At 39.6% G+C, this 27,153-nt stretch overlaps 1 protein-coding gene across 1 annotated transcript in view; it reads right to left on the reverse strand.

Annotated features, from left to right (window-relative positions):
- wdr11 (WD repeat domain 11) overlaps positions 1 to 27,153 on the reverse strand; it is an 84,973-nt gene that overhangs the window by 22,635 nt on the left and 35,185 nt on the right. Inside the window, exons 10-22 of the mRNA XM_055646826.1 lie at positions 26,529 to 26,705; positions 25,228 to 25,312; positions 22,570 to 22,676; positions 21,939 to 22,014; positions 19,984 to 20,092; positions 17,023 to 17,147; positions 15,968 to 16,115; positions 9,677 to 9,783; positions 8,082 to 8,196; positions 7,659 to 7,830; positions 4,578 to 4,686; positions 4,204 to 4,266; positions 3,989 to 4,054 (exon numbers count right to left, since the gene is read on the reverse strand). Coding sequence (XP_055502801.1) covers positions 3,989 to 4,054; positions 4,204 to 4,266; positions 4,578 to 4,686; positions 7,659 to 7,830; positions 8,082 to 8,196; positions 9,677 to 9,783; positions 15,968 to 16,115; positions 17,023 to 17,147; positions 19,984 to 20,092; positions 21,939 to 22,014; positions 22,570 to 22,676; positions 25,228 to 25,312; positions 26,529 to 26,705 — 1,459 coding nt within the window. The remainder of the gene's footprint in view (positions 1 to 3,988; positions 4,055 to 4,203; positions 4,267 to 4,577; positions 4,687 to 7,658; positions 7,831 to 8,081; positions 8,197 to 9,676; positions 9,784 to 15,967; positions 16,116 to 17,022; positions 17,148 to 19,983; positions 20,093 to 21,938; positions 22,015 to 22,569; positions 22,677 to 25,227; positions 25,313 to 26,528; positions 26,706 to 27,153) is intronic.

Below are 27,153 nucleotides of genomic sequence, written 5' to 3' on the forward strand. Positions count from 1 at the left end.
AGGAGTGCTACATTAGTACAAAGCATTAAGCTAAGATTCTGCTTGCCAGCAGAGGCAATTTGAACAGACTCCACAGCATGGTTCCAAGACGACAGGGTAATTTTCAGTCAACCAAGTCCACACAAACATAAAACCGACCATTCATCTGAATGCTGCCTGTTGGGCACAAAACTATTAAACCCATAAATTAAAGTGAAGCACTGGGCATCAGCTTTCATTTCAAGTGTGACATTCTAAATGCAGAAAAGCGATACCAAACATGTCAGATGCCTCTTTTTGAATCGTTTTGTTGACAGCATATTGGATATTTAGAAATTATTTTTAAGTTGAAGAGATGGTAAGAAGGCTCTCGACACGAAACGTCACCCAGCCCTAATCTCCAGTGATGCTGCCGGACCCGCTGAGTTACTCCAGCATTTTGTGTCTACCTTTCATCAATACCAGTTTGACCAATCGTTTAATCTCATACTTTGTTAATACGGTAGCGCATCACCGTATAATAATTGAACAACATTAGATGTTGCTTGGGGGAAAAGCATTGAAAAATTAGTTTTAGGCTAAAAAAAGTGTTAAAATCCAATTCAAAGGCGCAATAGGTAAACAAAGGAAAATTTTGCTTTTAAAATAAAGAAACATGAAGTTTCAAAATGTAAGTTATTAACAAAGTAAGAGATCTGTATAATATAACTCCGGTGACCAATGTTCAACCCTGATGTCCAATATTACTTGTGTGGAGTTTGCACATTCTCCCTCTGTCCCATGGATTTCCCCAAAGATGCTCCCGTTTCCTCTCACATCCCAAAGATGTGATGGATGATAGGTTAATTGACCATTGTAAAATACCCCTAGTACAAGTGGATTTAATAAGAGTTAGGCACACGAAAGAGGATAAGGTGCAGGGAAAATAAAAGGCATGGCCGCAGGGAAGAGAGGGTGTATTGGGAGCACATCGTGGACCATCATGTACATGATGGGCTGAATGGTATTCTTCTATGCAACGAGGAAAAATAAATACAAGAACATAACACCCAAATGACCCAGAACACCCAGCTTACAACCCAGTGGTATGAATATTGATTTCCCTAATTTCAAGTAACCCTTGCATTCCCCCACTCTGTCTCTCCCCCATGTTAGTCATCCTGCTAGTTTTACTGTTTGTATCCCCTCGTTATCACATTCTCCACAGCCAATAATGGACCATTGTGGGCTCTTTGGCTATCGGTGACGGCTCTGATTTGTTCTGTCCCTTTTCTTGCCTCTCCCCTGCTTCTCAGTCTGAAAACGGGGTCTCGACCCGAAATGTCACCTATTCCTTTTCTCTAGAGATGCTGCCTGATCTGCTGAGTTCCTCCAGCATTTTGTGTCTACCCAAAGGAACAACATTGAAGTTCACAAGAGATAGCAAGACCTAGAAGATGTAAAGATGCAAATCTTTCTCAGCCATGAAGTAATTAGGCATGCATGAAGAGTAAAAAGATCAACCAGAAAATAAATGGATGGGAATGAATAAGAACCAGGAGGCTGGGCCAATATAGAACCATCAGTTCACATAGTATATTTTGAAAGTATATACTGTAAGAAATATGAGGGTCTGAACAACCTCACAAAATTCTCTTCATAAGAAATGTTACAAGACACGTGACAGTGCAAATTAGAATGCAAGGGGAGCAGGTGGTAAAAGCAGGAAGAATTATGAGGGCTCAATATTCATAATTTCTTAAAATATAGTTTTATAGGATACAATATTCATGGCCAAGACCTGTTCTTTGCTAAACAGTGGAATAATTCATTATAGATCTGGTTTTGAAGAATCTGGTTAATGGTGGTCTAGTGACTCGTGGGGTACCGCAAGGCTCGGTGCTGGGACCACAGCTATTTACAATATACATCAATGATTTAGATGAAGGGTTTCAAAGTAACATTAGCAAATTTGCAGATGACACAAAGTTGGGTGGCGGTGTGAACTGTGAGGAGGATGCTATGAGAATGCAGGGTGACTTGGACAGGTTGGGTGAGAGGGCAGATGCATGACAGATGCAGTTTAATGTGGATAAATGTGAGGTTATCCACTTTGGTAGCAAAAACAGGAAGGCAGATTATCAAAATGGTGTCAATTTGGGAAAAGGGGAAGTACAACGGGATCTGGGGGTCCTTGTTCATCAGTCAATGAAAGTAAGCATGCAGGTACAGCAGGCAGTGAAGAAAGCAAATGGCATGTTGCCCTTCATAACAAGAGGCGTTGAGTATAGGAGCAAAGAGGTCCTTCTGCAGTTGTATTTGGCCCTAGTGAGACCGCACCTGGAGTATTGTGTGCAGTTTTGGTCCCCTAATTTGAGGAAGGACATTCTTGCTATTGAGTGCAGCAAAGGTTTACAAGGTTAATTCCCGGGATGGCGTGACTGTCATATGCTGAGAGAATGGAGCAGCTGGGCTTGTATACTCTGGAGTTTAGAAGGATGAGTGGGAATCTTATTGAAACATATAAGATTACTATAGACACGCTAGAGACAGGAAACATGTTCCTGATGTTGGGGGAGTCCAGAACCAGGGGCCACAGTTTAAGAATAAGGGGTAAGCCATTTAGAACAGAGACGAGGAAACATTTTTTCACACAGGGAGTTGTGAGTGTGGAATTCTTTGCCTCAGAGGGCTCTGGATACTTTCAAGAGAGAGCTAGATAGGGTTCTTAAAGATAGTGGAGTCAGGGGATAGGGGGAGAGGCAGGAAGGGGTACTGATTGGGGACGATCAGCCATGATCACATTAAATGGCGGTGCTGGCTCGAAGGGCCAAATAGCCAACTCCTGCTCCTATTGTCTATTGGTCAAAATAAAAATCATGGAAGATCCATCCATGGCTGCTGGCTATTGCGCCGTTTGTTAAATTGTTTTTGACAGGATCGGATTTGTTTTGATTAACACGTGGGTTATGCAATTATCTTAAATTAAAAAACCAGCACAAAAGCAAGTTGACTTGTATTTGGTAGCTTTTTAAAGTCTAACTCTTGTACAGAATCCACATCAAGCCACATAAATGTGAACAATTCCACCTCCAATGTAAATATGCCATTGCATAACCTTTCTGAATGTCAATGATTTGTTCTAGCAATAAGTTCAGCTACTTTGTTTTTGATTTCTACGGCCTTATGAATGTTGTTTTAGCAGATACTTTAAAGGTATGGGGGAAAGATTTAATAGGAACCAGAGACCAACGAACTCGCTTTAATCAGACTTTATCAGATTTTATATTGCACTAAATGTTGTACCTTTTATCCTTTATTTGTGTACCATGCATGGCTCGATTGTAATCATGTATAGTATTTTCTTTGACTGGATAGCATGCAAACAAAAGCTTTTGACTGTACCTCAGTACACATGACAATAATAAACTAAACTAATAAACTTAACGAGGAGGAATAGTATATTCATGATCACATATGACTCTGTTTTGGTGCAGTGGCCAGTGAAGACTTGAGAGAACTGTAATACAGGTGGCAGAAGAGGTGGTAGTTTTACTGAAAGATTAGTATTGGAGTAACGGCAGAAGATGATGGGAGCAAAGAGAGAAACTTTTTCCAGAAAAGCAATTTTGAATGAGTTTGTGAATAAACCAGCAGATAGGGATTTAAAGTCAATAATCACAGGACTGAAAAATGGGAATTAGGCGATTGGGAATTATGATAGGAAAGGGACAATGGAGCAGATTGTTTCTGTGATAAAATAAGCTTAATGATGATGGGAAAGGAAATAGAGGAAATAGAAATGTAATGTAATCTCTGGGGCAATATGAATGTTAAATGAATATTACACAAAGTGTAATGCGTCCTGGGAGAGAATAGGGGGGGGCAGATTTGTGGAAAGATGCAATAGAGCCAGCACTCTTGGTTTTGGACAGGAACACTGCATGTGATGCCCTTGTGATAGCTGTTTAAATATGGGCAAGATTGAAGAATGCATTGGCCTAGCTATTCCAAGAATAATCCCACGTACCTTGCCACCAACAAACACCGTTGCAGCAGTTGGAACTCGGGATCTAGAAGGTGGTTCTGGATGTCACTGCAAAGAAAAAAGGGCATTAATACATATTATAGCTACACATACATTTGATGAAATCTTTATGTAGTAACATGTACTGTAAAGTTTTTATCCAAAGAACAGCATTTTAATGTTCGTGACATGAAATATGTCTAAAATAATGTACTCACTTTGATATAGAGTTCAATTGTTCCTGCATAAGACATTTTATTTCTTCTTTTTCAGAATATTGGCTGCAGAAAACAACAAGAAAATGTTATAAGGGTGAGAATTTGTTCCATGCAGTACATGCTGGTTTCATTTCAGGGAAAAAAAAAACAGCATCAAGTAACTACAAAATTTGTCAATATATAATTAAGGTGGAGTAGAATTTCAACACTTAATTGTTAACAATATGTTAATGCATTCTCAGCAAACATTCAAATGATTATCATAATTATCCGGAAGGATAATTGCGATAAGAACACACATTAATCTTTGTTTATACATCTGCAAGCTCCATAATCAATTCTGAAATAATAGGTTACAGTTGGCATGTACTTACATTTGCATAATATCGAGTGAATACTGTCCATTCCATGGTTGATGCAACAAGTAAGCTTTCAATACAAGACAAGATCTGGGAAGGAGGAGGTAAGGACACCAAACTGGATCTATGCAAGAAAAATATAAATATTCCAGTCATAAAACAAGCTTTTCACTGATAACCAGCAGTATGACTGCAATTAGCTGCAATTCTCTTATGTGCACAGGCTTTAATTTTGCAGGTTAAATCAAGCAGTAGGAATTCCATCATGGTTGAAAGGTGCAACATGTACATAATAAAAAATGAGGGGGGGTGGGAGGGAAGCATAAAAATTACTGAAATCAACCTTTTAACTACAAAAGCAGGCAACGCATTCAATTAATAGAGAACTGATCTTGAAGTGAAAAACTAAATTAGAAAAAAACATCATCTAGATCAATAAATACAGATGGAAAAACGTAAATATTAAAAATATTTTGTTGTATCCTGATATTGAAAATACCAGGCTGGGTTAGAGAATAAGATGACGCTGAGCTTTGGGAAGTAAAGAAGTCTGTTTAATAATGGAAAATAAATTGCAATTTGGATAATGGAGAGACCACAAGGGCACACCATCTGGCAGCAACTGGACAACCTAAACAGCTAAACATAGACATTCAGAGGCTGATGTCAGAGATTTTGTATTCTTCCACAGACTACCCCAACACAGCTGGCAGTATAATCAAAGCAAGTCAGTCAGTCCTTCAGTTCAATATTTCAATATCCCATGCCATTTTAAACTGTTTAAAAATATATATATATATTGTGGCTTCTATGCTGATATTTTATGTATAATCCAAACTATATTTAAAATTAGTTGAAACCTGAGATCTTTATTTCATAATATGACGACTTTTGAGAATTTTTCAACATTACTAATTATGATGACATTGATGTTGATGACATTGTTGCAACTCGATGCTAACAAACCATAGAACAGAAATTTGAGGACAACCAACAATAGAAATTAAAAACCCACCTAAACCTGTGAGGTCAACAGTAAGAATCATTGCTTTGCTGGTGAATGCCATTCCGTGCAATGCATGGATTGGGTTAATACTATGAACCTTTTTACGCAGTGTGGAAATGTTGAGTATAAGGCATGTTTAAAGTTTAAAGGAAATGAGTGGGGCAGATTATTTTTATTCATACATACTCAGAGGGTGGTTGGTGTCAGGATAGCACTGCCAGAGGTGATGATGGAATAGATAGTGGTGTTTAAAAGGCAGGTAGACGGGCATACGGATATGCAGGGAGTGAATCACGTCCAGGCAGATGAGCATGGTTTCTCTTGGCATCATTTTCGGTAGACAGTGTGGGCAAAGGGCCTGTTCCTGCACAGTTCTGTTTTATGTTCAGACCATTTACCAACCCTTAAAATAACCAACTATACTTCATAAAAAGGACCAACCAACATGCAGGTAAAATAATAGTGAAGATAGAATTTTAAAAAGATATTATGAATAAAAGGGAAAACATTTAAATATAGATCATATGATGATGTTTCAGGTCGAGACCCTTCTCAACCTGAAACGTCACCTATTCCTTCTCTCCAGAAATGCTGTCTGCCCCGCTGAGTTACTCCAGCTTTTTGCGTCTATCTTTCGTTTAAACCAGCATCTGCAGTTCCTTCTTACATAGATCATATGATGCTTTGCTTGAACACGATAATATTCTTCCAAAGTATTCCAAGTCTAGGAAATCCTTTTGTGTAGGAAGGAACTGCAGATGCTGGTTTAAACCGAAGATAGGCACAAAATGCTGGAGTAGCTCAGCGGGACAGACAGCATCTCTGGATAGAAGAACCTTCTATCTGAGTCTATCTGCAAAATCTTCATACCGATGCCTCTCAAAGGGGAACAATTAGAAAGAATGGTTGAAAGGTATATAAAAGATTTCAAGTCAGATTTAACCTCTCTTTGAACATTAGTAACCGCCTAACCTAATCTGAGAGAAGTGAATAAAAAGACGAGAAAATATAATTGTTGTAGTGTCGGGATTCCATCAGTAGGTGGAGTACAGGATTAACAAGGGTAAAAGTATATGAGAATTACACCCATTCATTTCCCCTTCATGTGTTTCAATAAATGGATTGCTGGTCATCTGTAATGTTGCCCAATTTTAAATAATTTACTGAAAGCATAGTAAGCTATGAAGTACAGGAGCACTCAAATAATGGTAATGACTATTTTATATCGACAGAATGCCGAAGCATTTATGGTTATGTGCACTGTTGTAACAGCTTAACATAGCTTTTTAACATAACTTCCAAATGCAGGGAAGCATATACCAATAAAGAGTCAATTTGACTAATTTGGCTGCTTGAATTACTTTGAGCAGTTATCCATCATGAAAGAAATGTTATGAATGATGTTCTGTTGAAACGACCTGCACAGGCAAAATGTTCATTCAGTTACTAGGAGAAATCTGCAATCCCTCAAATCCATTTATCTACTTCCAATCCTATTAAATTTGACGGTGAAAGAAAATAGATTTTTGACTATTTCTGTGGCACATTACTTAAGACTATATTTATACTCATGCTTTCTTCAAAAGTGTAATTCCACCAAACTTCAGATTACAAACATCACAGATGCTTAAAGAGAGGCAATTCAATCATAAATCTGTACTAGCTATGGAGATGAAGAAGACAATAAGATCAAAACATCAAAACCGGAGCCCAGGGAGCGTGCAGGAGCAGCTGGTAACTGAGCGTAACACATAAAGAGCTGAACATGAGGTTGGTGATGGAAGCGTGAGGGGAAATGGGAATCAAACTCAGCTGAGGACAAGAACTGTGGTATCATCAGGAGCATCCTTTATGAGTGGAAAACTACAAAGTCCAGGAAATGCAGCAGATGTGGGAGACGGGAGGAGAAAGTTGGCATCCACATGATGACAATACCATCTTTGGAACAGACTTTCAGTATGTATTAAAGCTTAAATGTTTTAAAAGCAAACAATTATTGGGAACATGAGCAAATATCTTTTTGCACACACAACTAAACGATAAAGCACATACAAACAATTATAGGTTTTACACTTGGGACACGTTCACACCTGTTAATTCCTGCTCATCAATCCTGTAACTTGCTGATTTCATTGCTATCTCCAGAACTCGGATACAGCCATCATCTGAAGCCAGAACAACTTTATCAGAACTGCACCAGTCTATGTCAAGGACCTTGTAGCTGACATTCCGACCTGTCCTCAAGCTGCTTACCATCTGAATCTTAAAACAAAATTGCAAAGAATCACTTTTTTTGTACAAGCCGTTGAAACTTTTCTATTAAAATTGTTTCAACAGATGCAATTTTGATCAAACACACAATGTGAAAGAAATGAAATTTGTGAAAGATTCAAGTAACAAATGTGACATTTATTAACAGCACGTGAAGCATAATGAACTAGAATGCAACGTATGTGATAGCTTATTAAAGAAAAAAAGTATAACAGGAAAAAATTGAACAACTCAAACACTACCTCCTTGGTATCCCATACTTCAACTCCATCGTTAAACATCATTAGAAGTTTCATGTTTCCCTTTCCAGGACCAAATCTAATCTTCTTTACCCAACCACGATGTGTAGGAATTCCTCTATTAAACAGCAATCAATCAAAACAAGACAAATATTTTAATGAATGAGCCTCAACATCAACAAGTAAAAATATAGATTGACATTTATCTGGTTAATCAAAAATCAACAGTTTATGTCCTATTTATGTGACACTTTGGGTCAGAACCCTTCTTCAGAAGCTGGTAATCCCAATGTGTCCATGTTCTCCAATGATGCTGCCTAACCCACTGAGTTACTCCAGCACTTTGTGACCTTTCATGAAAATCAGCATCTAAAGTTCCTTGTTTCTACAGTTTTTACTGTCCTTATTAGAATAGCACTACCAGATATTTGGAAAACTATGGTCAGCCAAGGAGAAAGGAAACAACAATTAGACTGAAGACTCTCGACCCAAAACGTCACCTATTCCTTTTCTCCAGAGATGCGGCCTGACCCACTGAGTCACTCCAGGATTTCGTATCTATTAGAGGATTCTAGATGCCCGCTATATGGTCTACATGACCTGCACACATATCCAGGTCATGTAGAGTTCATTTTATTGGAGGTCTTCTGTGGGTAAGGGAGAACCAGTGGATAAGAAAATTACCAGTGCATTTGATAAAATGCCGCAGAAACGTTATAAAGAAAAATAAATGTTCAAGGTTTAGAAGGTAAAGTTTTGGGCTGGATGAAAGGTTGACTGGCTAACAGGGAACTGAAAATAGGCATTAATGGATGTTTTACTTGTTGTCATGACGTGATGGGTGATGGGTCACAGATGCTTTGTACACTTTATATAGGATTTGGATGAAGGCACTAAACCTATGCTTGCTAAATTTACTAATGATACAAACATAGATAATACAGTAAGGTGCAAAGGAGATGTAAGGGGCTTAAAAGTGATATATAAGAGGTGAATAAATGGGCAATGAGCTTTAAACATTTTTTAGGCAATGGCAAATATTTATTTGATAAAGAAGGAAATGAAAAGCAACAAAAGGTAGTTGGAAATAAGAAGACGAGGTTACAGATCAGCCAATTGGCCACATTAGCACCTAATTTGTAAGTACTTCTATAGACAAATGATTGGGCGCAAGCAGGAGTTTCCTCGTGACAACCACAAGTAGACAACATTACTTCTGCTGCCATCCATAAGACGTTGAGGAGCATGAGTGCATCAACAAGAGCCCGCATCAACATCGCTGATTTCTGTGGGAGCCTTCATGTCCAATGTGAATGGTCAAGACTTGATGTGATGAAATACCTAGATGTATGACTGGGGGCAAAGGGCAGACCACTCAATCCCCTTTCCATCAGCCCACCACTGAAGAAGAGATCATACATAGTTTGGGATCTTCAAGGGAAACCTGTGAGCTTTGCATTGTGCCCATCAACAGATTCTGGGTGGATGGACATGAACCTCACCACAAACCAGCCAGCTGATCCTACAATATTGTGACCCTGGTGAAGCATAATCACCCAATTATTAGACATAATATTTCAGGTTCTAATTTCCCTTACCTTGAAAGCCTAGCTTTTAAGTCCCAAAAGTTCACGTTTCCATCGACATCGCCTAGCACCAGGACATCCCCCTTCCACGCAATGCACGTGATGCTGCCCATGTCTCCCTGCAAGTAGGTCAGAGTTATTTCTTTAGACCGAATGAGTAAGAAGAAAACAGCATTCAGTACACACACTGCAGATGTACATTTAACATACATTTACAAAACACCGAATTTCAGTGGCCATCGATCTTCATGCACTTGGGATTACGACAATAGGCTATCCTACAGCAGCACTTATGTACTGAATGATTCTAGCTTTAACACAGCCATATTGCAATAAATGTAATCAATATATTTTAAGAACCTTGAGATTGAAAGGCTATTTTTTTCTACTGGCACAATTATGCATACAATACTTGACAGGACTTTTTATTCCCTCTAGACTTATGCTTCAACTGAGGACCTTCTTGCCTGTTGTACATCGTTGTTCTTAAGCAATTTGAAAGTTAATTTACTTCCTTTGACAATCTACACTTACTTGGGACTTTTCAACAAGTTCATTTAGACTTTCAACAATGCTAAATTTTTAGATACAATCTTCTCCAAGGTTAAAATACCACCGGGTGGTGTCAGCAATGATTGCCTCGCCAACAGTCTGTCTGTCCCTTCCTTCTTTTTTGTGTGTTTGTGTGTTAAATGTATGTTTTTTGTATTTTTTAGCTTTAGTTTTATGGGGGGGGGGGGGGGGGGGGGGGGGGGGGGTTGGAGGAACCTTTTTCTAATCTCTGGGATGCTATTTTTATTGTATTGTAGCTCCATCCGCTCTGCGGCGTAACATTGAGATGGCAGCCTTTGTTCGAGACCAACTTTGAGAGCTCCACTGGACTTAATATCACGGAGCTCGCGGTCTCTGGTTAGAGGCCGACTTCGGGAACTCCAAGCCGCAGGAGCTTTGACCGCCCCGACGAGGGAGCTTCGATCGATCTGACAGCGGGTGGTTCGACTGCCCCGAGCGCAGGAGAATAAAGGAGGAAGAAGATTGGACTTTATTCCCTTCCATCACAGTGAGGAACATGGAATCCACGGTGGTGGGTGTTTATGTTAACTTTTATGTAATTGTGTGTCTTGTTGCTTTTTTTTTTAGTATGGACGTATGGTAATTTGAATTTCACTGTACCTTAATTGGTACGTGATAAATAAACTGACCTTGAAACCTTGAAGTTAGTAAGTAGATTACATAGAACGTAAAACAGTACAGCACATGAACAGGCCCTATTATGTGTGTCGACCATGAAGCCAAGTTAAACACACTTTCTGTGCCTGCAAGTGATACATTCCCTGCATTTCCATTTGCCTAACTAAAAAACCTCTTAAACACCACTAATGCATCTGCCTCCACCATGACCTCTGGCAAAGTGTTCCAGGCACCCACAACTCACTATTCAAATCTTGCCTCATCCATCTCCTTTAAGATTTGCCCCTCTCACCTTAAAGTTAAGCCCTCTAATCTGACATCTCCACCCCGGGATGTCTCTCAGAATTGTATATACTTCTAACAGGTCTCCCTTATGACATTCCAGACACAACCTTCTATCGTCTGTGAATAAACCAGTTCTGAATCCATATGATCAAGTCATCATGAATCACATACATCTTAATCTTTTGGACCAACCTACATTGAGAGACTTTATCAAAATGTTATGGGTGAACATATGATGAGCTTTTGATGGCACTGGGCCTCTACTCACTGGAGTTCAGAAGGATGAGGGGGTACCTCATTGAAACTTACCGAATAGTGAAAAAACCTGGATAGAGTGGATGTGGAGAGGATGTTTCACTAGTGGGAGAGTCTAGGACCAGAGTTAAGGAAGAATTTCTTTAGTCACAGGGTGGTAACTCTGTGGAATTTATTGCCACAGAAGACATTGGAGGCCGTTAATGAATATTTTTAAGGCAGAGATAGATTATTGATTAATGCAGGTGTCAGGGGTTATGGGGAGAAGGCGGGATAATGAGGTTAAGAGAGAGAGAGAGAGAGAGAGAGAGAGAGAGAGAGAGAGAGAGAGAGAGAGAGAGAGAGAGAGAGAGAGAGATAGATCAGCCATGATTGAATGGCCGAGTAGATTTGATGGACTGAATGGCCTAATTCTATTATTTAGGAAAAGTCTTACTAAAAGCCATGTATACGATAGGTACAGTGCAGGAACAGCAGGCAGTGAAGAAAGCTAATGGCATGTTGGCCTTCATTGCGAGAGGATTTGCGTTTTGGAGCAAAGAGGTCGTACTGCAGATGTACAGGGCTCTGGTGAGACCACTTCTGGAGTATTGTGTGCAGTTTTGGTCTCCTAATTTGAGGAAGGACATACTTGCTATTGAGGGAGTGCAGCATTGGTTCACCAGTTTAATTCCCGGGATGTCAGGCTGACATGTGATGAAATTATGGATTGACTGGGCTTGTATTCACTGGCATTTAGAAGGATTGGAGGGGATCTTTTAGAAACATATACAATTCTTATGGGATTGGACAGGCTAGATGCAGGAAAAATGTTCCCCGTATTGGGGGAGTTCATTTCCAGAACCAGGGGTCGCAGTTTAAGAATAAGGGGTAGGACTGAGATAAGGAAAAACCTTTTCACCGAGTTGTGAATCTGTGGAATTCTCTGCCACAGAAGGCAGTGGAGGCCAATTCACTGGATGTTTTCAGGGAGTTAGAGTTAGCTCTTCAGGCTAATGGAATCAAGGGATATGGAGAAAAAGCAGGAATTGGGTACTGATCTTCGATGATCAGCCATAATCATATTGAATGGCAGTGCTGGCTCGAAGGGCCAAATGGCCTACTCCTGCACCTATGTTTCTAATATCCACCGGCATAAAACAATCTCTTTTGTCACCTCCCTTATTAAACAAAGAAACAACATCGGCTGTTCTCCAGTCCGCCAGGACCTAGCATGTGGCCAGAGAAGGGGTAAAGATCTTCATCAAGCGTCCTGCAATTTCCTCTCTTGCCTCTCTCCATAACCTGAGATAGATCCCTAGGCCTTGGTGATTTATCCACCTTAAGACTCTTCAGAAGCCCCAACACCTTCTGGATCCCAAACTGCTCTTGAATATTAATATTCCACCACACCAACCTCACAGACCTCCATGTCCTTCACGTTGATGAATACAGAGGCAAAATAAAAGTTTAGTACCCTCTGTGCACCCTCTCATGCCAAGCATATAGTGTCTCCTTTATCCTTAAGTGCTCTTAACTTCTCCCTGGTTACACCCTTGTTTTTAACGTACATTTAAAATGCCTGGAGATTTTATCTGACTCGCCAGACATTTCATGGCCCCTTTTGGCCCTTCTCATGTTCTCTGATTTCACGTTTTTAAACCTTACATGCACTTCTTTTTGACCAAGTTTATGATTCAGTCAGTGGCTTATTTTCATTTAACTAAATAGGTTCCCATTACTGAAATAGGAATACTATCATTTTGAATAAAACATGCTTTTTCTTCCACACACTGACATTCATCAGTAGAAAAACAGACCAGAACCACAAAAAACAGAACCCATCACGACAATAATCTCAAGTGGTAGCAATAATGAGCCTCCCACAGAAATTACATTCAAGGTATATTTATGCTGACAGTATTAGGCAGCTCCGTTTGGAGAATATCAGAATGAAGATCATTAATATCATACTGTTCCCATTAAAAAATATATCATTCTCATGTTCTTAAATAAAAGTAGATTAATTGATAAATTTACAAATCAAACTGCAATTAAAACTGAAGAAAACACTATCATAAATTCACATGGGTCCTGCAACATCAAAAATTCTATACAGTGCTCTGACAGCATAGAAGCCTATTAAAATTAATGCAGCGAAAGCAACACAGTTAAGAGATGAACTTTGAAGAAACATTTCCAAAACACACATCTAGGGATTATACATCAAAAACAGGCACATAAGTATTTCCGAGCTTCTACATGGAGATGTCTACATCTGCACCGTTCATTAAGAATATCCTGGACATATCAAAGAAGCCCCATCACCTGGCTATACCTTCTGCCACTCATCACTCCTATCCCATACATCATCACTCCTCACATCATCTCACTTAATGATTACATCTTTGTTCAATTCTTGTGTAATTCTCCAATCATATCCTCTTCCTATCCTGTTTCAATCATTGTCTGGCACTAGTTAAAAACTCTCTCCCATTTTACTTTTAATTAGGTTTTCAAATTCAAAACCATCTACCATTTGGTTCTAAATTCACCATGCAACTAAACACTTAGGTCAACCTTTATCTTGAGTTATTGCATGTTAGCTGGAGTTTCACTTTAACCCTTCGTATTGTAAAATATGCACTATCTCTTGACAGCATTCTCCAAAACACAAACAGACTGATAATTCCACAGACGGATAATTCCACGCCTGGCTTATTGCCATTGTTTCTGTCCTGTTCACGGATATTAATTTGTCCGATTGCCACTCACCAATACTGGAGAGCTATTCGCAAAACTAACTAATAGAAAGGCCGAAGCCATTATCTTCTTGCTCCTTCACAAATTCCTTCTCCCTCTCCCAATCACAGTGTCATATTAGATTAAGCAATTCAACCTTAAAAACAATTGTCAACCACAGCAGCATCAGAACAAACCTTTAGAATAAATCCTGTAGACCAGCATTTCACAATATTTAGCCTGTAAACAACTATTTTACAGGAAGATGACTGAATTTCATTTTAGAATGAGGCAAACTAATACGATAAAGTTGCCTTCCTCCACAAAAGGAAAAAATTATTTGCTGTGCATGCATGCAGAATTATCTAGGGAATCAGGAATCTGGATTTCTTTTATAATATAGTCTGTGCCATGAGCACCGGCCCCTTAATGCCCAAGTGACTCAGCCAGCTGCAGTTCTTTCCACATCCATTTCTAATTATAGTTTTATGCTAGCTAGTTGCATATTTGAACTTGTGTGTTAGAGAAGGTAGTCAATATTATTCATCTAAGCGAGAAAAAAAAAGTAATGTTGTAAATAGAGTTTCCGAACAACATATGTTTGAACCCAGTTGCATGCAAATAAAATCAACTCAGAACAAAATTGAAAGCACCAATTTCATCAGAGCAAATACCTTATTCCTATCACAAGCACTTCAGCTGTTATTACTCAGTTAAGACTCCACTTAAAAGAACAGTGCACTTTGTCCCTACTTCAAAACTGTTCTACTGAGCAAGATGCTAATTGTGCACTGAAATAGGATGGCTCTACCCCAGCATGTGTTTTAACCCCATATTCAGAAAAATATGCCTAATTATAGTTTCTTCTTGCTACTTTATCAAATACAATTATCCTGTTGATTCACTGTATTATTCTCAATGATCAGTCAACAGCGATTGAACTGGTTGGAAATGGTGGATAACTAGAAATTAGAATTCATTCCACCTAGCTTCATACAAGTGTAGATGACAACAAGACCCTATGAATTAAGTGATTCAGGAAACCTACATGGGTCAATGTTGCTTGGACTACCATCACACATTCAGCAGCATGCATTCAACTCTTGAGACATCCTAACCTTTATCCGTGCAAATCCAAACCAAAGTTCTGGAGTAAGCTAGGGAGAAAACTTGCAAACAAAAGCTCAATTCTGGAGAAACCTATGCACAAGGATGCATTTATGTGGATATAAAACATCAATCCTGTATGTCTTTGAAATTTCTAATTTAGTGTTAGTCATAGTCAGTTTTTTTTGCCATGAACCCATGCAAACTGCTGGACTCGTATTACAATATTATGGGTATGACAATATTTTACAAAAACAGAAGCAACTCTCATTAAAGTCTGTGCTGAATTTGAATTCTGGCTGCTGAGGAGATCAGTCTCTGCCAAAATTACTGGATAAATGAATGTACATCAAAAGCACATTTATTACAAAACAGTAAGGGCACAGCTGGAGGTAAGGAAATATGGTCAATCAAATCCAATTTTTTCATCAACTGTGCACTCTTTACTTGATAATCTCTAGGCGATTGTTCTGCATAAACAACCCCTTATCCTGCATGTGACTGCTTTTCAAGAATATTAGGCTTCAACCTTCACTTAGAATCAATCACAAAGAATCCAATAATCGCCATCAATCATCAAATCTTTAAAACTGTAACGGAAAAATGTTCAATATATTTAGGCACTGTTATTAATAATTTTGCATCTGCTCTTATTACACCAGATGGTTAATTGTAGTTTTGATTTGTTGGTCATTTGCTGGATCATACAATTTGATGTTATTTCAATCGGTCTGCAAAACTTACATCTGGTGGAATTCGGACTCCATCCTTCATTACATTTCCTTCCACAGTGAGATGGAAGGCTTGTCCATCATTGTCAGTGAATATGAAGTGCTCACGTGCAGAGATGTTCTGGCTAAATTCAGCTTTACTTTCTGCCTCCTGTAGCAAACTGGAGAATTAACAGAGCAGATTTATTGCATTTATAGTCAATGCATCTTAATCTTGACATTTCTAATAATACATACATGGCTACTTTTAATTGACTCGAATCAAATCATTTTTAAGAACAAGCCAAACTATGATCCCACCACTCAAGCTAAATAAGGTAAAAGTGATGAACTGGAAACAGAATTAAAACTAATGTTTTTGATTCATTTAATTAGTGTCAGTCATAGTCAAAAGCAAAATGTCACTGCAGGACAAGAACTGATATCGAAGGAACTAATTGAACAGTGAAAAATACCGTAATAGGATCATTGGTACTGTTCCATTCCACAGGCATTTCTTCATGCATAGATAAATATAGATGATGCAGGCATCTTAATTGTGCAACTACCTTTTCTAATCATCATCTGCTCATCATCATCATCGGCGGTCACTCGATACAAGTATGACTGTCCTCTCATGGAGGACGCCTGTGTGTGACTTTGTTTAACGTGGGGAGACTGGTGCGCAGACACCCACCACACGGTCCTTGACAGATCTGGGTCAGAATCCAGTGGCATGGAATCCTAGATGACCAGAGACCCTTTTTCTACTGCAGCCTTCAATCGCCTTCCCAGCCATTGTGACGCTCCACTAAAGTCAGCCATCATCCTCCGCCTGTTCCACCGTTGAGGTCTTGGTTGGATTGCTCTTTGTCAGAGACCTCCCCCTCGACCTTACCGCCATGGACGACCTTACCAGGAGCATAGCTCCAGATGGCATCGCTCTCAGGATCTCAGAACCACACAAGCTTCTCCATCACGACAAGGTGACAATCGACATCATCTGCTACCCACTACATCTCCTCTTAGCGTCATGGAAAATCAATCCTGTCAGTATCAGCAGTACCCAGCCACTCTTTCTTAAGTTACCTGATCATAGGTGACTCAACATTGTTGGTTTCAGTATCAGAAACTACAGTTTGTCTGGCCATGGCTTCTCGAACTGCAAGCTGCTTTCTGCGCAAACTCTTCAAGTTATGGGAAGGGGACCACTCCTGTAGATGAAGCAGCATAGTGAATTCTTCTGTGCTTTCAAGTTATCTCAAATAATATTCCTCACTTTTTTTTAGTTCAATATATCAAATTAGACCAATCATTCTAAGCACATATACAAAAGAAAACCTATAAAATACATTGATGAGATTTGTACATCTAAGTTCCAGGGACCAAGAGTGAAAAATATAAACTCAGCTTCAGTTCTTTATTGTGCGTCTCTTTCAGTTTACCCAGTCTTTTAGTAAGAGCACAGAATGTCAAACATCTGCACCTTTCCCAATTCTATTCAGGTGTCCCTCTTACGGAAACATGCCCCACTTGTCCACTACAGGCAGCAAATCTAAAACCAGCTAGTTATCCTGGAGCATAAGGCTTACCTTCACAGCACCATCAAGCCCAGAACTCTCTCCTCCAAATATGTTTTCATATTGTGCCTTGGTGACCCTCTAAGCTTCAAAATACCACCACCCTATTCTTGAAAATGTTTCTTCACAGTAGAGAACAATTGCAAGTGGTCAAATGACGACATATGGCTTGCTTAGATGTTTGTGTGGAACAGTCTGAGTGCAAAAGCATGGACATAACAGGTTGGAGGTAGGGACAGACATGGATGTGTCAGTGTGAACTGGTGAACAGATGAAGACACATCCTGACATGCACACACAGACACGCAAAGAGACAGAGGCAAGGAGGCAGAGCAGCAGGAAATGGGCGAGCAGGGCAGGGGGCAGGGGTGGCATGAGAGAGAAAGAGCAAATGGCAGACCAGTAGGGTCATAGCAAGGAAGGTGGGGAAGATAGGAGGCAGGGACAGTGTGAGTGAACTAGAAAGAAAACATACCTTTAGGAACTGTTTTAGCAAAATATGAATGGAAGTGAAGATATAAACTACAGATGAAGAATTCTTAAATGACATGAAGTTGCTTCAAATGTTCTTTGAGATCTTATAATTTACAACACTGGTCAGTAGTAGGAGGAATACTGCTACCCTGGCACTACTGTGGGTATGCAGAACTGCAGGTTAGCCTGGTGAATGTGCATCGATCGCCCTTGGTACACGTTGTTTTTCCAAAAATAAACTTTATTCAGAATAAAAAATATAAACAAAACCAAAACTGTGTAAAGATTCTTCTCAGCGTCAAAACATTAATTACCTCGGTATTCACACCTATCTTTAAAAATAAAACACACCTGCCACATGTGGCCCCTGGGCAATATCCATCATCTTGTCTGAGGGGTATCTCCACCTGTCTCTGTCTATGTTCATCAGTGGAAGGTCTCTAGACTATGCTCCTTCCCCACAGAGCATTGGCTGCACCAAGCTTCAGTGAGTCCCTCAGCACATACTCCCGCAGTCTGGAATGGACCAGCCAGCAGCATTCCCTTAAATCTCACTGTGCTGGGAGGCCAACGTGTTTCAGAGTCTTTCACCAAGTTAATGATTTTCCAGCAGCATTTGATGGCAGTCTCTGAATGTGTCCCTGGGAGCAGTCAGTTAATCAGAATGGTATATAGTTGTTTGGGATGATCTGTGACAAGGATCCTTGCATCATTCTCCGGACCATCTTTGCAAATCCATACTCGGCAAAGAAGTGGGCCACCATCTTCCCTCCATAACAGCTATCTCATGGGCAGCATGTATCAATAGCAAGATTCCAACGGTACAGGCAGGATCTAATTAGGAGGGCCCTTTTCACTGTCAGCCAAACGAGGCCTTGGTGTTTATTGGGGAGTTATGGCGATGAGGAATTTTGCCAGACAAACTGTGCAGTCTGCTCAAGGATCCATTGAGTCCTTGTCATGCAGTGCCTACGGAATGTTCCGTGCTGATCACTGCCCGATGGACGTGGTCAAAGGTGTAGGTGTGGGAGAGGTTATCCTTGTTTTGCATCCTGCACACTAGGGACAATTTACAGAAGCCAATTAACCTACAAACCTGCACGTCTTTGGAATGTGGGAGGAAACAAGAAAAAATTCACATAGTCTCAGGAAGAACATACAAACTACGTACAGACAGCACGCAGTCATGATCCAACCAGAGTCTCTGGCACTGCAAGGCAGCAACTCTACCATCGCACCTCTGTACCGCCCAATGTTTTTAAAGACAACTTTCATTGGAATTCTGAATCTGGGTTGCAAGTACAATGATGGCGATTCCAAGCAAAGGTAGTAAATACCATCTCATTAAGTTACAAATCAAATTCCCAAGCATTGGTACATGCAAGACTAAACTATTTAGTCTTATTCCTTGCTAATTTAATCAATCAATTTATTTGTCTTCTACTGCTTGAAAAATGAAAACTTTCTTTCCGAGTTCAGTTCAGCAGGGTATCATTTGCATTCCATATCCCATCAAAATGACAGCACTGCATGGGAATATTGACAGATCATCAGGCAGGTGGTAGAAGACAATGCAGGCGAGTCCTGTGCTGAATTCAAATATGTTCATCAGGAGCTGGATTGCAGTCAGTACATGAATTCACACTGATTTTCCCACATTGAGAACAGTTAACCCGGATTTGATCACAGACCGTACGTGAGAACTTTCAATTCTCATCAACTCCTGATTGTTTCCTAGCAACCTGATGGTTGAAATGCTTCAAAATCTAGATGCTAATCCTCAGAGTAGTTTTAAAATCAACCTGATTAAATACATTGGGCTTAAAGATAATTGCCTAACTGGAATTGTATCATGTTTAGCAATTCTATACGAATTGGAACATATACATTTATATAACCACATACACACAGACATAAACATTGCACTTAAACATAAGACATAAACACTTGAGATAAACATAGCACTACATTGCAGATGGCAAATGGATGTCCATACCAATGCTGTTACTGCAGGAAAGTTCTTTGCCATTTCTCGAAGAAGAGTACAAGTTCTAATATCCCACAGCTCCAAAGGTTTATCTCTGAACACCACTACCAGGAACTGCCTAAATAAAATAAATACATCATCCTTTAGGTTAGAATGATGTGTTGTAATGATTATGTTCACCAATACATGATATAAGATGATTCACAAAAGGAAAAATCTTTATTTAAAAATTTAAAAAGTACCCACGTTTTCTCAACATGTATTTAACCAAGAGAAGCTTAAAGGGGCTGTCCCGCTTGGGCAACCTATTCCACGACTTTTGGCGAGTTTACCCTCAACTCATACTCGCAACATGGTCGACACGAGGTCGTAGGAGGTCTTTGTAACTCTCCTTCATGCTCAACAGTAGCTCCCATGTACTCAAGGCCTCAGCTAGGGCGCGGCGTTTTTTTTCAACGTTGAAAAATGCCCGCGAGGAAATAAAAGGTCGCCATGGAAAAAATCGATACATTTTTTACTCGTAGGTTTAGTCATAGTAGGTTGTGGTAGGTCGGCATGTTAGTCGTAGGTAATCGAGGGTAGTCGAAGGTAGTCGTAGATCGTCCGTCATCGTCAAAGGGAGGTCGAAAGAGATTGAAGAAGGTCGTCTTAATTCCCCACTATTCGGTGTCCAATTTTCCCGAAGTTAAGGGCCTGTTCTACTTTCACGGCCTAATTCACAACCTCTGCCGAGTTTGTCCTTGACTCATACTCGCAGCATGGTCGTAGGTAGGTCGTGATGCTAGTCGTAGGAACTCGTGGCATCAAGTAGGTCGGGCCGTTTTTCTAGTCTGATGAAAAATGTCCACGAGTTAAAAAGGTTGTGAATTAGGTCGTGAAAGTGGGACTGGCCCTTTAGTCGTAGTTAGTCGTAGCTAGTCTTCAACATAATCGAAGGAGGTCTTCCACATCGTCGAAGGAGATCTTCAACATGACATCTTTTCAAACTCTCCTAAGCTTTTCTAAACTCGCCAATTAGGTCGCCCAAGTGGGTCAGCCCCTTAAATCTCTGGATTTCTACCCTTTTGGAAATGTCATCACCCATAGATCGACGACAATTATATCTATTTATCACTAAAACTCTGCTTTTGTTTGTATGCATGCGTGCATGTGCATGATATCCCAAAACCCCGCCAAAACAGTACACGATAGCACTACAATTTTTGGCCCACTATTATCCTGGGATGTAAATGAAACAAGGAGGGGGGAGTGGGGGAGGTGGGGGGGGGGGGGAGGGGGGGGGGGGGGGGGGGGGGGCAAAGATAGAGGGGAGAGCAAAGAGGGAGGATAGAGGGAGATAGAGGGAGAGGAGGGGTGGTGGGAGGGGAGAGGCTTTCTGGAGGGAGTGACGGGGTAAAGGAAAGGAGAAGGGAGGGAGAGGCGAGGGAGGGAGTGGGGAGCGGAGGAGGAGAGGGGAAAGAGGGAGGGTGAATATGAGGGGGAGGGAGTGCTTAGTGCTGAGAGGGAATGGAGGACGATAGGGGTAGGAAGAGGGATGGTGAGGCGCAGTTGATGGAGGGTTGCCGTGACTCGCGTCACAACGGGGATCCCCTCAGGCGCCTGCAGTTGGGGGCTATGGGTCAGTGGTGGAATATTGCCATGGGAGACAGGCCCAACGGGTCCGCACCTGGTCTAGTCATTACTAAAGTTATGAACAACCGTCCTTACTACCAGCTCAAAAAGAACGTGCTCATAAATGAGCATGGATTATATTCTCAATGTAAATACTATAAGTAGCAAGGTGTCTTTTAAATGACTCCACTATCATTAGGCTCACCCAACATTGCCAGGGTTAAATATCAATGCCTTTTCTATCAAAACAGGCATAATAACAATGGTGCAAGTGCACAACTTTCAATACTACATTAGCAAAAGCCTCGAGGGTAAGTGAATAACAATGTATTTTGAAATACTGCCATACTTACTTTAAATGGGATATTTTAATCATTTCTATTGGTGGTTCATCATTCCCTCGTTCACCTCTAAATGCAATACTTCTCCCTAGGTAGAAAAATGATTTGCTGAGAATGAGAAAATCAAACCCAATGAATAGCTGGTACTATTATGGTTGACTTGGTAACATTTCTACATGCCTGCCATGTATTCTGATCAACAGTAATACAATGAAAAACAGCATCACAAAGATTTATAAGGACATATATAATGCGTATACCTATATAGAAACAAAGAATTGCAGGTCCTGGTTAATACCAAATATAGATGCAAAGTGCTGGAGTAACTCACATCTGCCTGTGCATTGTTTGTGTCTATCTTTGATTTAAACCAGCATCTGCAGTTCTATCCTATAGATCTTGATACAACTGGATTTGAATTTAGTTGAGCAATATCAATTTCTACATTGTCTACATTATTCACAAGGAATGGAGCACAAACTCCCTGTAGATAAAACAAACTTGCAGACACATCTATATCAAGATCTTTAATTTTGTCATTCTTATTTTGCTTATAAGCTTGCCATGCTTACAAATAAAACTAAATTGATTCTTCATCAATTTTCCACTTAAAAGCATGAAGTATATATTTTGTTCTTCTGACCTGTTGCTAGATCAACCAGCTGCAGTTCATTCCGCACTAATCCCAGATTATTCGGCGTTGAGGTAGCAAAAGAAAGAAAACTGGCCAGGCTTGCCCACTCAATGCCCCTAAAGAAAGATTCAGTGGTAAAAAAAAGCCAACAATCTTGTTCCCAGTTCTTCTTATTATTCTTATTATTGAGCTAGATTGGAAGCACAGCGACAGCACATGTTTATTTCTTCTGATTTACAAGTTTAAACTGAACTAGTTCAACACTGCTGGAAGCATACTTATTCTGTGCAGTGAATTAAAACATGCCTGTCAGGAAACACACTGAAAAGCTGCAAGCGGGGCAAAACTGTCGGCTTTCAGTTATTAAACCACAAAATTGCCCGTATCTTTAGTATTTCATGCATAAAAATCAACAAGAAAATCCCAAAGCCACTTTTAATGATATATCATTATCCCTCCACACAAAACCTTCACCGACTTTATCTACGCAAATAAAGAGAATTAATAAAATTGATAAAAGCTCCTAAAGTAGTTCAGCTGTGAAATGCCTTAAAATTATTATAATGCAACACAAACAAATTTTCAAAAGCATACCTTTCAATACCATAATTACTGCTTTGCAAACTTTGTCCCCACAAAAGCCTTTTTAAAATATGTGAATTACAATTTCCACATGGAAATAGGTTAAAACAATGGGTTTCATTTTTAAAAAAAAATATTTTGAAATACCAAAATCCTGCGAGTACCTCAGTCTTAATTCCACAGTAAAGCGTTCAAACTATTTAATGAACTGCAGCCTTTCCTTTTTGTATTTAATGGGAGTGGCAATTCAGCCAAATGTTGGAGATCTTTTGAACTTACACTTGACAGTAAACAATGTTGGGCAAGGAGAGCAACATCACAGGCTAATGGATCTTTGGCGGAGATGCTTTTAATAAGGGTCTAAAGTGGCCTTTATTAATAATTTCATTGACTAGCCCCAAACATTTCTACATAAAAGAATATGCTAAGCTACATTTTCCCGTCACCAACCCTTACACTGCCACTTCCAATCCACACAAATATTCATACAAAGTGTTACAATTGTTTTAAATATCAATTTTTCGTGCACTTCTCTACACGTAATTAAAATATACCTTATTTTGACAGGTTATAGCCAGTGACAAGATACATTCAGGAGATGGAAGAAGGCATTTAATTTAAAAATGTTGAGATAACAGGAGACATCAAACACCTGCTAACCTAGAAATGCATTCAACAATAATTAACCTCTGCCTCTCCGTTAAATTTATTTAGAAACAAGGAACCGCAGAAAAGGACCAAAGGATACAAAGTGCAGGTGTAACTCCGCGGGCCAGGCAGCTTCTCTGGAGAATGTGGATAGGTGACGTTTCGGGTCGGGACCTTACTTCAGACTGCTTTATTAAGATTACTTCCTCACCAGGTGGCCTTATGGCACTGGCGAGGTTAGCAGCGAGAGGCCTCAAACAGTTCATGACGCATGCCACAGAAAATCAGCTGACATTTCAAATTTACTTAGTTCTTTTAATTTATAATTTTTAGTTTAATTGGCCAAATAACACGAGTGAAAAGCCCATATTCACCTAATCTGAGGTTCCTCTAATCTATTTTAAGATTGTAGATCTCAATGTTCCTTAATCTATTGTCACTGCTTATCCCATTTTTTTGCTTCTCGATATAAGGAAGAAAAATCCTGGCTATATAAAAGTTCAAGTTTCAAGATATAAAGCAAATGTAATTTTAAAGTGTCACTCTCATTAAAGCCTGCTGTGTTTCTTGCTGTATTCCACAAATGTAACCAAGCTGACATACAGGCATTAGATGCAACCATCACAGTTGAACGCTTGCCATCAGATTCTTCCATCAACCAAGTTAACTATGCTTGCCTAGGATTTTCTTTTCAAAGTGCAGACTTTATTCTAGTGAAGAAAGCTTCTCCTTTACTGATTTTCAATACCTTTAATTGTGAGTGCAAGAAATAGTTGGCCTTAAAATGCCAAGAAAGAAAAGTACATGCACTCCTCAAAATAATTATCCATTTTACATTCCACTTTCCTTTCTGGGGAAATCCACTCTTCTAGCTGCTGCGTCGCCCCAGCAGCACAACTGTTTAATGAAGTCTGGGTTACTTTGAATAGGTCAATTTTAGACTGTCATACTTTGTGTTACAAATGAGAGTTCTTCTAATTAAACAACCAGTCAATGAAGCATAATGGAGTTTGGATTTTTATATCAGTGCAATGTTACCCGAGTGTGACTAACAACTAACGGAATCTTCCCCATTATGAAATATTAACATCATCAATATCAGTCATCCTTTAACATTAATTACATACACAAAGTGGGTTTGATAATTTGGAAGCAGCTGTTGCATCATTCCCTTTAATACCATGTCAATATGCTTTTAAAATTTGCAGTAAGGCATGTGAGTAGGCAGATGTTTATGAGCAATACTCATAACATGAAACAATGATGAAGCTCGTGGGGTAAAAGGTCACCTTCCAAAACAGAGAGTTAATTTTGCATTCTTCACGCTAATGTTTTTAAATCTCTATCTAACGCAGGTCATTTATAATTATGACTGAAAAGTAATGTATTTTTTGCGTTCCTTTTGTATACATGGAATGTTTATACCAAAAATCTTACTTGACTTCGCAGGAATGTATACTTAATTCCTTGTATAACAATCCACTTGTGAGATGATAAACCAACACAGATCCGTTGCTGGTACCTGAAATGCAAATTGATTAAATAATAACACCATTAATTCCATTGTCAACCAATTGATCGTGGAAAAAAGATGTAACATATGGACTCATTGTATAATTTTATATACTCATTGGAAGTTGAGAGTCAATTCTTGTCAATTCAGTTATCTAAACTGTGATCCAGATCAATCTTGCAAGTTCAGAGATACTCAAGTCATTGGATCTCCATGAGGCTAAGCCAAAAGCACGGATCCATCAAATGAGCTACATCACATCAAGTAGGGGACATTGGATCATTTAGAGCAAGTTACCACAATACGATTAGTGCAAATAAATTACATCCAATAGGCAGCTAATGACATTCCAAAAAAAAAAGGAAATTGAGTCTGAGGATGTATAAAGATGCAGGGGAAAAAAAATGAATCCCAATTCAAAATTGGTAATTTATATAGGGCGCCAGAGTTAAAAGTATAAAAAGCTCTCAGATCTGGATTTAAGCATAACTTTGTTACAAAACTGAAGCTAATAAAATCAATGTTCTCCGCCCAGCTCGGCCTGTGGACTCGGAAGCCGCGGTCTCCAGTACGAAGCAGCCGATTCGGAAACTCCAAGCCACGAGTGTGTTCCGATCCGTTCCGACGTCGGAGTTCCGATCATCATGGCGAGAGGGCCTGTACATTGGGCCGTCCGTAGCGACGACTGCGGAGGGTTCAAAGGCCCCGACTATGGGTGAACAAAGAGGAAGATGACTGAACTTTATTGCCTTCCCTCATAGTGAGAACGTTGATTCCGCTGTGGGGGATGTCCATGTTAAATTCTATCGCGTATTGTGTACTGTTTATTTGTATGGCTGTATGGTAACTCAAATCTTCTGTACCAATTGGTGCATGTGACAATACATGTAACTTGAGCTTGAACTTAAACTTGAACATTTCAAGTCTTGCAGTTTCTGAATAAAATTTCATAGGTTCTTAAAAAATGACAAAATATTTAAGATGTTAAAAACAATTATTTCCCAAGTTGGTTATTATTGTAATATAGTGAAGACCATGAACAAACTTGATCACTATGAGAGGCACATGCATCACAAATTTATGCATATCCTTCATGTTTTGGAGCAAGTACATGGACATTGGTGAACATGTACATTGCCTTAATCTCAGCTTTTTATTGAATGCAGAAAGGCCTTTGTCTCTCATTGTACAACCTCGTAAATAATTTCCTGTATCAAGTACTCACCAACAGCCAACAATGGCTGATAGTTCTTTATGTTCTTGGTAGTAAGGGGTGGACACATTCGGATAACAAACGGTGGCAGTGGAAGACCCGACAACAAGCCAGTCAACAGGAACTTCAGCTGAACCCCCTGCTGGTGCAGAACCTTAGGCAACACTTCATCTACTGTTAGACTTTGTCCTGTCAGAAAAATAAATTGTGAGAACATATGGTAGACACGAAATGCTGGATTAACTCCCTTCTGAACGGTCTCGACCCGAAACGTCACCCATTCCTTCTCTCCTGAGATGCTACCTGTCCTGCTGAGTTACTCCAGCATTTTGTGTCTACCTTCGATTTAAACCAGCATCTGCAGTTCTTTCCTACACATTGTGAAAACAGATCATGTGGTACATATTACAATTACATTAACCATCACATTGAAAAAGTCAAGTTCGCAGCTCAAGCCACCAAATTGTTTGCAAGCCATGCTATAGAAAATCAGCTGGCAATTTCAAATTCACCTTTAATTCTTTAAATTTATACCATTTAATTTCATTGACCACATTTTTAAAGTAGCAACAGGGAACTGCAGATGCTGGTTTACCAAAGGGAGACACAAAATGCTGAAGTATTCCAGCATTTTGTA

This window comes from Leucoraja erinacea, chromosome 15 (genome assembly GCF_028641065.1).
Source record: "Leucoraja erinacea ecotype New England chromosome 15, Leri_hhj_1, whole genome shotgun sequence".
NCBI classification, from domain to species: Eukaryota; Metazoa; Chordata; class Chondrichthyes; order Rajiformes; family Rajidae; genus Leucoraja; species Leucoraja erinaceus.